This window comes from Mixophyes fleayi, chromosome 2 (assembly GCF_038048845.1).
Source record: "Mixophyes fleayi isolate aMixFle1 chromosome 2, aMixFle1.hap1, whole genome shotgun sequence".
In the NCBI taxonomy this organism is placed as follows: domain Eukaryota; kingdom Metazoa; phylum Chordata; class Amphibia; order Anura; family Limnodynastidae; genus Mixophyes; species Mixophyes fleayi.
In genome coordinates this window covers 124,033,586-124,049,956 of record NC_134403.1, presented here as the reverse complement: position 1 = coordinate 124,049,956, position 16,371 = coordinate 124,033,586, and the positions used below count along the sequence as shown (strand labels likewise).

The window sequence follows — 16,371 nt, the reverse complement described above, 5'->3', positions numbered from 1 at the left end:
AATTTAACTGTGCTGTTTGAGGATGAATTAACTGGAATGACATGGAGCACTGAATACACTCTCAGCCAACCATAGCAGTTTTCCTACGCTCCAGTCAGTCAGACGCTGTCTGCTCTGGTTGATTGAACATATATTGATCCCTTCATTCATTTTTTGTTTCTGCTCCAGAAGGAGCAATTTGTGTACATCTTACATGGTTTACTATTTTATTTCCATTTTAGGGAGAAGATCCCCTATGGAGTTAGCCAGACATTAAAAAGGATAATGAGAATATTTACAGTGTTTTTATTTTAACTAAAATATTTTTTCTATGGTGTGTCTTTTCTTTCTAATAGCTACTACTGCAGAACTACATATTCCAATGGTTCCTAGCTGCATTTGTAGTTCTACAATCTTAGCATGGGAAAAGTGACGTTCCACAGGTGAGATCAATGGCTGCTATGGCTTACTGGGACTTGAAGTTCCACAATAATATGTAATATATTTTTTATTTTTCACTTTTACCCTAGCACCCACTGCCCCATAGGTGCCAGGAGGAGCTCCGGTGCTATTCAGCACAAGGCTGGTTGTTTCTGGGTTGAGGGCCTGCACTAGTTTCTCAGCCCTAATTCTCTAAGGGTTTGAGCCAAGTGATGAATGGGCTGGGGCTGGTTCACATTATGATAGAGGAACCCCAAACAGGGCCGCCTTCAGAAAAAATCGGGCCCAGTACGGGCCCCCGTGCCTTCCGAGCCCCCCCCCCATGAGCGGGGCCCCCCCCATGAGCAACACATACTTACCTGGGGCCCGCCGCTGGTCTCCGCTATTCTGTCTTCAGCCTGGCTGTCACCGTGACAGCCGGGCACCAGGATCCGATCGCAGGGGTGGAGGAATCATTCCCCCTGCGATCATGTGATCTGTCACAGGCAGAGCACATGATCGCAGGGGGAATGAATCCTCCACCCCTGCGATTGGATCCTGGTGCCTGGCTGTCACGGTGACAGCCAGGCTGAAGACAGAATAGCGGAGACCAGCGGCGGGCCCCAGGTAAGTCTGTGCTAAGCTGTTGTACCGGGCCCCCTGGTAAGCCCGGGCCCGGTACAACAGTACCCCCCTGATGGCGGCCCTGACCCCAAGCAAAGACTTGTGATGGTTACAGCTTTTGCGAAGGTCCCCATGCATTTTGTCCCATTGCTTTTAGGGTAACTAGCCAATCTTTTCTTTACATAGCCACAGGCAAGCCGGGGGGTTTCCTAGTGCCTGTAAACCCCCCTCCAAGCCTGGGGCACTGTATAATTGAGGTGTCTGGACCCTGCCCCGGCTTCACACGGCTCTGCACGAAAGAGAGAGCTGCATGCACCTAACAGTAGTACACGCAGCATTGCCTATGTATATTATGGGGATAGGAAGAGTTGGAGAGCAGCCAAGCACTCTCTAAAAGTATAGCCACGCCCCCATGCATACTGGTCACGCCCACTGGCGGCGTGGTGTGGAAACCCCCCTCTACAAATCCTGCCTTCGCCCCTGATAGCCATCATTGTTAGCATGTATCCTTACACCAGCACAGAGGGACATGCAACAGATGCAACTCCTGAAAGGCCTCTCTAGAGATGTGTCCTATATATCATTTGGGGGCATGTTGTACTCACATGTGAATGCCCTTACTGTACTGAGCATGTAGCTGTTTACTTTATTCAAACTAAAAATAGTGGTTTTAACCAAGATGGTAGCTGTTATAATTTTTAACGTTTTAAATGTTGTCTTTTATAGTGTACACTACACACTACATATACATACATATATTTATATATGCATTCAATTCCCTATGTTAAAGATCCCTATGCAAAAGATACATTTTGGTGCTATTTGGGTAGATATTCAATAAAGCACAAACACTATGCACATCACATAAAAAGTTCAAATTTTCTCATAAAACACTGGAGTCCAGCTCTCTGACTGCATTGTTAACAAGTTACTTAAATTTCCAGTTTGTATATGTCTTTAAATACTGTATGTCACCAAATTTGGAGAGCTTGATTTTAAGGCTTGAGTAGAGGTTTAAGTGACCGTTCATAAGAACACGTATTTAAGTGTTATATTTTATCCTTGATGAAAGCCTATAGGCATTATTAAGTAAACTAAGACTTATTCCTCTAAGTAGGTTTTTAATTGTTGCAAGGCCTGGCACGTGCATTCCCTCTGTAGTGAATTAGTAATAACTTCAGTGACAGTCTCCCTAGGACACTGAGTAATATTTGATTACCCTGCAGCCAAAGCAAGTAAAGCTTATCTTCATTCTGCAGGTATTCCTCCACAATTGTTCTGCTAGAAGGGATCCAACATCTGCCAAGATAAACTTGTTTGTTTTTTGTGCTGAAGAAAACAGTAACAGCCATTACTCTTTGGACAAGGTTTTACATTGCAACCACTGCACAAGAAAAAAGGAAAAGAAAAGTCTGCAGAAACTATCAGTGCTGAGTCAAATATATACAATTATTTTATTCCAGTGTAGAGCTATGTGTACTTAAAACAATAAACAATGCAAGTGCAGACTGCTTGTCTATATTAATTGAATAATTACATAATACTTGAACATCTGTCGCTGGGTCAGAATATGTAATATTTCAAGTTAATTACCATTATGATAACCTTTAATTATGAGTAATTTCGAAATAAACTTAATTAAATAAATAAGGCATGAAATCATGGCAGACACAGGGGGATAGAGAAAGTGATACATTAACCTTGTTAAATTAGATTATTTCATACAGCTCAAAGAGAAACCAAAAACATTACAATAATACAAACTGCTAAATAGACAGAGATCCATATCAGCATATGGACTGAGAAATATTTTATTAATTTATTTCACCATTGTTATAGGTATTATTGAGGTTTCAATGCTGTGTCTGATGCAACTGGAATGATAAGTCCATAGTTCTGGAGCTTTGAAAACAATAGAATAAGATGTAACAGGGAGTAGCTTGAAAGTTTACCTCTTAACAATCTGTAGAGCTGAGTACAGAAACACATAGACACACAACAGGAATGTAAATGACAACTGCTGGCAATATTGAGCTGCTTGCAGATATTGTTAGAAGTCATTAACAAAGAAAGTCTGTATCCTTGGCAAGAAATGTTAACTTGACTGATGCTAAACAGACAGGAGCCTAAACTGTAATCAGAAGGCATTTCGAAGTCAGGAGATAACAGTAGGACAACAGAGACATTGGAATATCAAATGTGATCTTAATATTCTGACAACTAGGAAAAAGAAGCGAATACAATTTAAATGTACAGGGTCCACCACCTAGTGCACACCTCCCAACATGTCTGTCCGCCGACAGCGGGATAGGGACCATGACCATATCCCCTGTCCTGCTGCCGAGGACAGACATGTTGAGTGGGGGCTTGGTCACATTGCAACAGGGTTTATGGGCTAGCCCCATTAGATACCCCCCTTCCCCCAACATTCCAGCTGCAGAACAAACAAGTCCCCAGGCAGGACAGAGCCCTGAAATCAGGACTGTCACGCTGAAATCAGGACAGTTGGGAGGTATTCTATAGTGGAGCTTTAATATAATTAAACCGTTTTCAGCCAAACAGCTTCATAGATTCAGATTCCAAGGCAATGCTCTCTGAGTGTTACCATTAAGTGAATTTAAGGAATCTTGAACCAGAATAACCTGGAGACAGATGAGATACACCAGAACAATTAACCTGCTAAAGGTCAGGTTTTAGTTGAATATTTACAAAGTTTTACAAAGATGAGGAGCATGCAAATCTTCTGAATCCACCCAGGAATTATCATCTGGGCCATATCCTGACCAATGAACCAGATACTAAAGATGAAAGTGGCTGATTTGTGAATCCAGGATCTCATCAACTACAAATTCGTCATTGCCATCTGCCTCAACTAGTGGCGGATCCAGGGGGGGGGGGGGGCGATTGGGGCAATCGCCCCCCCCCCCCCCCCCTAGCAGGGGCTTACTGCTGACGCTGCACACTGTGCAGGTCCGTTCGGCATTGACAGTGTGCTGCCCGGCTGCTCTGATTGTGTTTAAAACACAATCAGAGCAGCCGAGCAGCGCACTGTCACTGCCGGGCGGACCTTCCCATACTGTGCAGCCGCCGGCAGCCTTAGAAATTAGAAAGGGGGCGGGGCCTAAATCGCCCCCCCCCACCCTAAAATCGCCCCGGGTAGAGCAGTTGCCTAGATCCGCCCCTGGCCTCAACAGAATGTGGTAGAGCAGCCCATCCTCAAAAGGTTTTGCAGGCCACAGGTTTATGGTGGGAAATGAGGAGGATGAATCTTTACAGTGGGGGGAAGAAGTAAGTGAGCTGCCACTGAATTGATCATCCGGGTGAATAATCTCTGTACTGTGCTGACAATCTAGATGAATGGTGCTGAGTGGACAGATATTTTATAGCAAGCCATATCTTGGGGTATATTTATTAAACTAAGGGTTTGAAAAAATGGGGATGTTGTCTATAGCAACCAATTGGATTCTAGCTTTCATTTATTTAGTAATTTCTACAAAACGACAGCTAGAATCTGATTGGTTGCTATAGGCAACATCCCCACTTTTTCAAACCTGCAGCTTAGTAAATCTAGCCCCTTGTCTCCTACTGAGAGACTGGTTATCAGCAAAAGATTGTAAGATCTTATACCCTTCTCTAGAAATGTCCATAACTATTTATATAAGGTTTGTTTGTGGTAAATGTTGTAATATGTAGCTGATGCATTAGAAGCTATCTTCTAGCCTGGAAAAACACTGGATTTTAAAAATGTGGCATGTATGTACTTGTGTTGGGCATTATTATATACAAATTCTGCCAGAGGAAGGAGTGAAGCCCTATTATATTGCTGGTATGAGGAAAAGCTTTGAAAATATTGTTCCAAGGCTTGGTTCACTGTCTGTTTGCCTATTAGACTGCTGATGAAAATATGTTAAAGTTAAAGGGAACAGCTGTTTCTGAGCTGTTGGAATTGATGGTAAAGCAACAAAGTATCTAGTCTTTGTCAGACTGTCCATCATAATGATCACAGTGTGGAATTCGGATAGAGGTTGCTCTACAATAAAATCTAAAGATACCAACCTCCAAGGACGATTAGCAAGAATATATGGTAACTATAATAGAGTCTTGTGTCAGGCACAAACATCACAAGTCTGAGCAATTTGTTCTATATCAACAGACTGCAGACCACCAAAAGGTTCACTGGATGAGTTCTTTGGTTCATTTGACTCCTGAATGTCCTGCGGGTTTGAGTTCTGAGCTTCAGGTTATGCAACATCAGTCTTCAAAGGGAACATATATATTATTTGATTTGAGTTTAAAATCGCTAGTTGCCATTTATTTATAGGCATGTTTTCATTTTTGGGTAGAATAATAAGAACTACAGGGTCATGACTGACGGCTTTCTGACTACAGTCTAATAAAGAGGCATGAGTTCTTGTAATTAAGAAATTTTGAGGGTGAAGAACTAAGTATTACAATTTATCACTAATTGTGATTTTGAGGCCTTTGCGAGAAAAAGTGTCAGTATTTTCATTTAATGCTTCTGGATACTAGGCAATTTGAAACAAAACAATGGGACAATTATAGTGTCTTTCTTGTCTGTTGGACATTGAGACTCTTGGCAGTCTATTAGTATTCTAGGTTTGGCATTCTATAAGTATTCTAGGTTTTGATAATCAGTGTAAATGGTGATATTATGTGTGGTTACTTCCAAGAGATTCTTCAAAAGCATATTTAATGGCTAGCAACTCCTTATCTCCTATATGATAATGTGTTTAAATGATGAACATTGTGGCACATGAATGCAAAAGTGGTTTGGGACAGCTGGTAGCTACAATCACAATATACAGAGTAGCAGGCTCAGTATGCACCAGAATAGGAGACATACTAAAATATAGTTTTAATTGTTAAAATGACTCATGCACAACATTTATCCAGAGAAAGGGTATAACTTATTAAAGTTATCTATTTATCTATTTGATCTGCTGAATTCAAGTAGAATCTGCTACCCACCACTGCAAGTCTGTGATACATTAACATAAGTGTTTCCCACCTTGTGTAAGAGCACTGAGCTTCTGCGTTGGTGTTCAGGATCCCAATTTACAACACTCAGGTTAGTATTACAGGAGTTTAACATAGCATTTTCTGCTTCCAGCATAGGAATGACTCATATCAGGGCCTTTCCATGAAGGAGAGAAATAATTAGTCATACTTTAAGAGACTGTGGTTTAAGTGGCAGGATTTATATGAAAAAGAATCTTGCACTTATCTATGAAGCTTTTAAACATGCACTCACCTCCAAATGTATCAGGTTGAGCAACTTTTGGTTCTCAAATAAAACCTGCAATACAGCATGCTATTGATCTAGCAGAAGGAATTTGAAGCAAGGTTACTTCATGCTGTGTACAGGAAAGCCGGGATGCTGGATTATGTGATGTGAACCTAATATTCTGGCGCCAGGTAAAGAAGCCAAGGTCCTTACAAAAGCAAAAGATCCACTCCCTGGTGGGACGTTACTTTAATTAACCTCGTCTTATTGAAATGGCTCTAACAGTTCCACATATTAATGGTTAACACCTTCATGTGCAAAACTAATATGAGATCCTGATAAGGTAACGGAAAATTGTATGTTATCAGCATCAGTAGTAGAATAGATTTATGTCCTGCATGGAGCTCTACTGCCAGAGTTCATTAGACAAACGGGAGAAGAGAGCTACCAACTAAGGGGATGCAGGAGGGGCAGCAGCCACAGGGCCTAGAGATGAGGGAGGCCCAACGACATCAGTTCACTCATCCTCTCCTCCAAGGTTCCTGTTCTCCCATAGTGCAGACCTTATCTGAGCAGTGCATTCACATTGGGTGCATGTGCTGGGCCATGAGAAGAAGCCCCTCTTTTATCTCTGGTGACAGCAGAGTGGAGGGCCCATGAGGTGAGGACAGCTTTGCAGGGCACCTACCCATATTTTTCTATGGGGCTTTGCACTTTTCCAGCCCTGTGAGCTGCTTTGACAACAGAGTTTTTGTTTCTATGTCCTGGCCTGCTGTAAATTTTCACATTTCATGTTGACAGTTTTTATTTCTCTTAATATGACTCAACTCTTCTCCTCCTTCATCCTATCGTTAATTATTTGTTCTTCCCTTTAAATCTCTTGTAATAGCGCCTCTTATTAGTGCCCCATTAATATCTTAGTAAGTCATCCATCCTGCTATCACTTTAGGACCACCACTTGATTTAATTCAACTTTTCTTTTTTTCTCCTAAAATACCGATTTGTTTATCCTCATTCATGTCTTAAATAATTCATGAGAGTAAGGGACATTGGGACTGTCTTTATAACATGATGGTTTCACTTTTGTATTACATTTGTTGCTTGAAGTGCACCTAAAAAAATAGATTTTCTGCACAAATGCAACTGGAAAGTTAAAAATGCATCCCACTATTAGTGTAAGTATGAGGTTGGGTTTCCGTCACCTCTGTACGCTACTTGCAAAACATGGAACATCTCTAAATAATCCTGGAAAGCATGCAGGACTGTATTTATTATGTGTGTCTACAAGTTTTTATTACATTTGACAAAATACCCTTAGAAAGCACTTTCCCATAAAAAGTGCAAAAGATATCCTATTGAACATATAGGACAAATCCTAATTGAAGTCCTTTTGATGGAAGTTAAATGCTGTGCTGCTCCTGCAAAAGAGAATGCCCCTCTCTAAATGTGCTTTTTCCACACGATGAATCTAATTCAAATAATCTTGTTAAACAAACATTAAATCTTACTGTTGTAAGTGTTGGCAATTAGCTCCTGGGCAAGGAGCATCCCTGTTCTGCAATGTTACTCCCATCAGATGATGCTAAATTTTGCAAACACTGTAGACTATGCCATGTTGGTCTGTTAAATCATGGTCCCTCCCAGTGAAAATGACTGCAATTATGTTAAAATTGGCATTTAGAATTGCAAAATATCATGCTGCACCTTAGCACTTTTTCACTCTTAGAAAAGATTGTTTTACACTGCCGGTGTATTATTATAAAGATGTAACAATAAAAAAAAACATATTTTGTAATGGCACTTTTATGACTCTATACTAACAATATTGGCAACCATGTCAATTATTCTGCATTCCTTTCAGTCAACTCAAAATTAATCTATTGCTGGTACTGTAAGTTTGAGGAGCTACTTAAAAATAGCTTACTATGGCTGCAATGTATGTTTTTTGTAAATTACATTTTACAAGGTAAAACAAGCATAACCTGTGTCTGACAAATATTCAAAATGTATTGCTATGCAAACGTAAAGTAAATGGCAATAACAAACATATAATTTTTAATTAAAGTTGAAATAGTGTATAATATAAGGATATTCAAAACCACCAAGGAGTTCCATGATTTCATATAAGTTATATTTTACAGTAGTGTCATTACTACTATTTAGATATATTATTACTTTATTTATCACTAAATATATTTTACATATCCTTATCATCAACATTTATTTATATAGTACCAGCAAATTTTGTAGCGATTTACAATTGGGAATAAACACAGTAATAAAACAATACTGGATAATAGAGACAGAGTGGCAAGAGGGCCCTGCTCGCAAGCTTACAATCTATGGGACAATGGGAGTTTGATACATGAGGGTAAGTGCTACATATTGTATATTAGTCCAGCTAGATTACAAAGGTAAAAGTGCTTAGTATATACTATATGATCCAGTCACACAGCAATGTTGGTCAGGGGGTCAGAAGGTTGTCTTGTGTGAAATGCGCGAAGGGTGGTAATTGTGCACTCTAGTGAGGTTAAGAGGTGGTTGAGAACACATATAGTCATACACTCTATTTGACTTTGGCATAGTAATAAATATAGAGCAGTTCCACTAGCCTTTGAAATGATGATATGCCAAGAAATATTGTTATGTGAACATTTACATAAAAATTTGCAAAAAAGATTCCTGTTTATAAACAGAGTATATTTCCCTTTAAAATATCAAAATACCAAGTTTGAATGTCAGAGGCATCGGATAGAAACCATTAAGGTAAAATAGTATACCTAATGTTATAGTACAACTTAATCAGTAATGCATCAATAAAAATATTTGATAACAGTACTACAATAACTTTAATTATCCATTGCAGCCGCAGCCACTCCTAATAAACGTCTTCCGATGCTGAAATAGTTGAAAGCTTGGGAAAATCAATTTAAATAACTATTCCATCTACATATGTTTAAGGTGTCATTAGCTTTTTATTACTTCACTGTTTTCAAGTTATCCATCTGGTGGTCAAGTGAAGCACTAGATTAGAGCCTGTGGCGTAAATAAATGATGGTCATTCGTATAACCCAGTGCCAGATTACCGCCTTGCTTGCCAAATTAAGTCTAGCAATTGATTAAAATGTAAGCATTTGTTTGAATTCCTCTGTTAAAGCTTGTAGGGTAAGAAGACAAACCATATAATATTATTTTAAAACAACACCATCTAGAAACAAATAAAAGTTTGTAAAAAAAAAGATAAAAAATAGAAAGTCTTGCGATTAGGAATTGTAGGTATGGGCATGATTACATAATGGTCACAAACCATCACATTTACCATGCACAGTGTGAAATGTGTGCCCTTTTAGATTATTTGCCTTATTTATGTGATTCATGTATACAGTACAGATGTGCATGCATACCTATAAAATATGATCATTTGTTCAAGATTTTTGCAATCTGAGATATGATTGCGACCTCTTTGTGAAATCTATCTGAGCAAAGCCATGTCTGAAAATTACCTACATGTGCTTCTATGGCCTTCAACGTCTTTTAGACAGCTTTAAAAATGTACCTTGATTTAAGTGTGTATGTCATGTTACTAACCTCTCCTTGAACATTTACATTTAACAAGATCATATCTGGTGGTGTCACACCACACAGGCTGACATTTTAAACACAATCATGGAGATTGGGGATTTGATTATTTTCCAAAAGAGACTGGCAATGACATGGGGTGAGAAACGGGAAACAGTGGCGGAACTGCCATGGGTGCAGGTGGTGTGACTGCTATTTGGCCCAAAGATTTAAGGGGCCCATCATTGGGTCCCCCCTTCCCTCTTCAAGGCTTCCGCACCCTCTCCAGGCCCTTCAGTACTCTCAGAAGACCCCTCTCTATTCTGAAACGAGCAGAGCAGAGTCCTCATCTGAGAGGCGCATGCACAGTGGGAGCATGCACTGGATCACGCTCAGAAGAGGCCTGGGAGCCTAGAGCAACCTCGTCAGGCCACTACCCAAGTTTTGCTATGGGGCCCGCAATATCCTGTTCAGCCACTGGGGGGAACAGTTTGATGTGTTCAAATAATGTTACAAACAACACAGTTTGTGCAACGAGAAAGCACATTGTCCACAATGTCAAAGGAAATCTCATTAAAAAAAAAATATAAAGAAAACAGGGACGCAAACCACAAATATCAGAATAATTCTGGTATGGAATTCTTTAAAAGGAGTATTGACAGTGGACTATGATTATTTTTTTTAACTGTTTCATGTGTCACTTCGAAGTTTTAGTATAAATACAGCTTCATGCAATTGACACATGAATACGTAAATTAGCAAATGTTCAGAACATCATGAATACATTTTATTTTTGTAATATATTTTACTTGGATGACATAACGTAATGTAAACTAGAGATGTGCGCTGACCCCAGTGTATTGGTTTTGGATGTGGTTTTGGTTCTAAAATGTGATTGTATTTTGAATGTGTATCTGCTTTTGCCAAAAAAGGTTTTGGTTTTACTTTCCTCTATGTTGGCAAAGTCATCACCCTCATCATCTTCTTCATCACTGATGTCATGATCATCATCATCACACAATATTAATTCATCCCCACATTCTGTTGGTATTTGGCAGCAAGAACAGTATTCCTCATTGAATTTGTAGTTCATTTTGATGAACACCAGTTTTTCTACATTTTTGGGAAGTAGTCTCCTAAAAACGATCACTCACAATGTTCCCGTCTGCACTAAACACTCTTTTCAAGTACAAACTGGAGGGTGGGCAGCTTAAGTACACTATAGTAAACTATACACTACACTATAGCTAGTTTGTGCAAGGGGCTTTTTACTTTAAATTTATCTTTATTGAAGTTTTTAAGGCAGTTTCAACAGAGATTCACGAGAACAGATAAGTGGATAACAAAACCACCTCATTAATACAAAATGCCATAATAACAAATTCAAATAAATGTTATAATAGAAGAAGGAAAAGAGAAAAAGGAAAAGGCAGAGACGGGTATAAAGGAAGGGAAGGTAAGGGGGGGGGGGAATGTTTCCTAGTACAGATTGTTTAAATAAACAATTAAAGTCCTAGCAAGGAGAATAGGTGAGAGATTTAGTTTGTTTAAATGATTAAATTTATCGGAGTCCTGGAATTCAAACCATGGGCTCCAAATAGAGTAACATTCAGTACATTTATCAGTAGATGAGAGTAAAAGTTCATCCATAACTCTATAAAACTCCAATCTCTGGAACCACTGCCGGACGGTTGTGGAGTTAGAAGATCTCCAATGGGTTGGAATAACTGCTTTCGCAGCCGAAGTCAGATAACGTAAAATGTTTTTTTTTAAACCTGGAAATTGGGACGTCAATCTTGTTGAGAAGCCAGAAGGGGGGGCTATCAGGAACCACATCTCCTAATATTTCAGCTGAGACCTCCATGACCTTGGACCAGAAAGGTCTGAGTGTCTCACAATCCCACCAGATATGTATAGTAGTGCCCCGGGCATTCTGGCATCTCCAATAGGAATCAGAAACACCCTGGTAAAAGTTTGCTAGTTGGGCTGGGCACCTATATCATCTTGTTAGAACCTTGTAATGAGTTTCTAATATAGAGACACTAGCAAAACGACCATGTGGCTAACCAGTCTGCTTCACGGACCCGCTCTCCCAGATCTTGCTGCCAAGCAGTGGTGAATTTGGGAAAGGAGCTAAAAAGGTTTTCTATAAGAAGTTTGTAGATTTTAGAGAGCAGGTGGGGAAGACAGCCATCTGCTAGACACCACGTTTCAAATGATATGATGGCTCTAATTATATCATTATGAGGTAATCCCGAGATCAGGAAGTGCTTGATCTGGAGGTATCTCCAAATCTTCAATCCCGGAAGCTCCCACTTGGCCTGAATCTCAAGAAAGGAGGACACACCTGTGGAATTTATCAGCTGGCTGACACGTGTAATCCCAGCATGCACCGATGTCTTAAAGGGTACAAGAGGAAAAGAGGATTATCAAATAAGGGGGTCAGTGGTGAAATAATAGAGGAGAGATGTGGAAGGATCCTAAGTCTGGACCATACTAAAATGGTAGGACCAATTATGGGGTGTCTGATGATAGGTAATTTGCTTAACCATGGAGTAAATAGAGGTGAGGAAGGAAGGTATGATCCTTCAATAATGATCCACTGTTTCTCACTATTAGCGTTTGACCACTCCAGGATCCTTCCCAACATCACCGCGTTATGGTATGAGGGAAAGTGTGGAAGTTGGAGTCCCCCTATATGTCTACGTCGATATAAAATGTCATGCTTGAAACGGGGCCTCTTTCCCCTCCAAATAAAGTCTCTCAGCAATTTCTGTAGGTCATGAAACCATTTATTGGGTATGTGAATTGGAAGAGTCTGGAGGAGATAAAGAATACGTGGGAGAATGTTCATTTTAATAATATTGATACGACCAATCCAGGAAAAGGCCTTGTTCTGCCACTCTCCCAGATCCTTCCAAAGTTAAGCCATGAGAGGACTGCAGTTAAGGTCGAACAATTGGGTCAGATCTTTAGAAATAAGTACACCCAGATATTTAATATGTGATGGGTGCCATTGGAATGCAAAAGCCTGCTGGAGCCCTTCAACCACACGAGGAGCTAAAGATAAGTTCAATGCCAGTGATTTTGAGTAATTGATTTTGAATTTGGATAGAGAACCAAATCGTTGGAATTCTTTAACCAGATTGGGAATTGATATGATTGGGTTGGTAACCACGGCTAGGAGATCATCTGCAAAAAGCGCTAATTTATATTCCACCTTACCCACCCCCACTCCTGAAATGGCAAGGGGCTTTTCCTCCTAGAATTCAAAGGGACTGTATGAAATGCTAAGTTCTACTTTATCATTAAAATATGCTCCACCATTCTACTAAGACAAGATGCATCTGATTGAGACATGTTAAAGGTATCAATACATTTGGGCAATTCCTTTAAGTCTGACCAGATGTTATTAACTGTGATCAACCTGACAGGAGAAAAGCAGAAGCAGGGAATGTGTCACGTGTGACTTGAGCCGGCAGATTGCTCACAAGGAGCTGTTTACATCTGTGAAGATTTGTGTCATTTTGAAAGAAAGACATTACATATGACTTAAACCTAGGATCAAGCATGGTTGCGAAAATGTAGTGATTTGCTGGTGCTATATAAATAAATGTTGATGATGACGTTAATGATAATGAGTGATCCAATTTTAAGATGATGCAATACCTTGGGTCCTGGCGAAGTGAATAAAGAATGATCCACAAGGCCAACATACTTTGCCGACATAATATGCTTAGTTTCATCTCCTTCTTCAGATTCTCCAGCTGCTTTTCCAGTAGTTTGATTAGGGGTATAACTTGACTCAGGCTGGCAGTGTCTGAACTCACTTCATTTGTTATCATTTCAAAGGTTTTCAGTATCTTTCAGAAAACAGTATGGATTTTCCAAAGTGCTGGAGTAAGGTAATATGTCCCTCCTCTCCCAATCTCATGGTTTGATGTGTAGGTCTTGGTGGCTTGTTGCTGTTCCTCTAGTCACTGAAGTGTATATAGTTTGGAATTCCACTTTGTTGCTACCTTTTTCTTCAGTTGGTGGCATGGCAGATGACATCAATGTTCTACATGCAGTTACTGAATTTTTAAAATGCCCAGAAATTTTACGGGCCATGAACAGCATCTCCTGCACTGACCTCTCATCAAACCCCCAAGTTTATTGTGTGTGCAAAGCATGGTTCATTTTAAAATTAAAAAGTCGTAAAGCACACACAATGTTGGCTCCGTTACTGGCAATGAGGAATCCTGAGGAGAGTCTTAGAGGTGTGATCCATTTTGCTATGACATTCCTGAGTTTTTCCAACACATTGACACCAGTATGTTTCTTTGTGAAAACAGCAATACAAAGAGTAGCTTACCTGTGAATGACCTGGAATTGAGTGCTGGCTCTACTATGCAGAAAGGATGAGGAGAAGGATGGTGAATTTACTGGCGCTGCTGCTGCTTCTGATGGCAATATACCTTCCCAGTATCCTGTCACGGTCATATAGTCTTTGTTTTGACCAGGACCACTTACCCACGTATCCATAGTTAAGTGGACTGTCGGTACAATGGCATTTTCTAGGTGCTGAATGACTTTTTGCTTAGCCTCAAAGTACAGCTGAGGAATTGATGTTCTGGAGAAATAGATTCAAGATGGAATTTGATAGTGTGGACACATGATCTCAACTAATCATCTAAAACCTAATGCATTTAAAACCTGATGCTAAAATTGGGCGCTCAATCAATGCCAACATAGCTGTCATGGCTTTAGCGATCTGCTGTGCAACAGGATGTTGACTGTCCAGCTTGTTTCCTTTGGCAAACACTTGCTTCACAGACAATTGTGTAAAATGCTTAGTCATCTTGTCCCTCTTCTGTATAGATGTACTTCCCCCAGCAGCAGCATCTTTAGTGTGCAAGGATGCTCCACAATACATGTCTAATTTACAAAATTTGTTCTTATTTGTTAACAACTTTTATATTTTATTGGAAGATTGTGCTGCCCTGAGTCAAGGACAAGAACACCCTGTTTACTTTTTTAGGGGGTTGTCCTTGACACGCAAACACCCCTTTTTAAATATAGATGTCACTGAATAACCCTTTAAAAATTGACAAGTATTGAAAAATAGAATAGATTAGAATATAGAATAGAGTGTTTTGATGGGATTTGCCGCTGACCCTTCCACACAAACAGCCTTTATTAAATATAGATGTCACCCAATGACCCTTTACAAATTGACAAGTATTAAAAAATAGAAAACATTAGAATATATAGTGTTTATTTTGGGTTTGCCGCTGCTTTGACACCGACATGCAAAAATCACCCTTTTTTTATATACAGATGTCACTGAATGACCCATTACAAATGACAAGTATTGCAAAATAGAAAAAACTTTAGAATCTAGAGGTTTTTTTTGGAAGGGTTCTACTGCACTGACGCTCACAAGCAAACACCCACTTTTTTTCAAACTTAATTCAGATGTCACTGCCCCACACAAGATTTCTTTTCACTGGAAAAACGTAACATTTTAAAAGAAATAAATCGAATTGTTTTTTTGGATCCTGCTGCTAGTAGCCATACAGAAAAAGCACATTGTTTTTCTACACTAAATATAATATACTACTTAGTTCAGAATGATATCTAACTCAGTCTATATACTAGTACTATTATGTATGCATGAATAACGACCAGTAGTCACTACACTATCTAAACGCGCTGACAGATTGAAATTAAAACCAATTAATCAGCAAACTGACTGGTATCTACAGAACTGCTTTAAAATAATCACACAATTATATTGTTTTTTATGCCCTTTTCACCCTGCATGCTATATTCAGAGCAGAGCACTTCAGCTAACATCCTCCGTTCATGCTGCCTGTTCTAAAATGGCACAGGAAAAAATGAGGGAGGGGTTATATATACAGTATATCTTTATATATGATATCGATCCAAAACTCTCGCAAGTTTTGCAATGATATTTTCCCAGAAATGACAATTTGCCTCGTTTTGTGATCCGAAATTGGTGAGCAAAACTCATTACTCGATTTCACTCAGAACACCAAATCTCGGATCTGTTGGATTTCTCAGAATCCAAACCACTTGTCTCTAATATAAACACTTTTGAATTGCAATTTGCACATTGATGGATGACTTGGATGATGACTTGTTTAATGTCACTATATTTATTTTATAATGGGAAACAATTTTTTTTGAGGTTCTATTTAAATTACTTTTTATTTATTGGAATCAAATCTAGCAAACATAATATAATTCTATATATTCTATTTTGTGATCTTATCTGGATAATTCATGCATATTATAATTACAATCATTCATGGGGATTTTTCATGTTGAATAATGATTATGGGCCTTATTCATTAAGGAAAGTTAAGCAAAAAAAATGAGTAAGTAGTCTCCTGGACAAAACTATGTTACAATGCAAGGGGTGCAAATTAGTTTTCTATTTTGCACATAAGTTAAAAACTGTCTGTTTTTTCATGTAGCACACAAATAAAATTAGAATTTCAGTGTACAAATAAGCTATCAAGTATATGTGTGATACATGA

The 16,371-nt window shown here is 39.2% G+C and overlaps 2 protein-coding genes across 2 annotated transcripts in view; both read right to left on the bottom strand.

The window, feature by feature from the left end:
• The window catches only part of HS6ST3 (heparan sulfate 6-O-sulfotransferase 3), a 529,629-nt gene that overhangs the window by 102,809 nt on the left and 410,449 nt on the right, over positions 1 to 16,371 (bottom strand). The gene's annotated exons all lie outside the window — the stretch shown is intronic.
• LOC142140579 (uncharacterized) overlaps positions 11,869 to 16,371 on the bottom strand; it is a 106,255-nt gene continuing 101,752 nt past the window's right edge. The window contains exons 4-6 of the mRNA XM_075198287.1: positions 14,557 to 14,743; positions 14,339 to 14,438; positions 11,869 to 12,225 (exon numbers count right to left, since the gene is read on the bottom strand). Coding sequence (XP_075054388.1) covers positions 11,869 to 12,225; positions 14,339 to 14,438; positions 14,557 to 14,743 — 644 coding nt within the window. The remainder of the gene's footprint in view (positions 12,226 to 14,338; positions 14,439 to 14,556; positions 14,744 to 16,371) is intronic.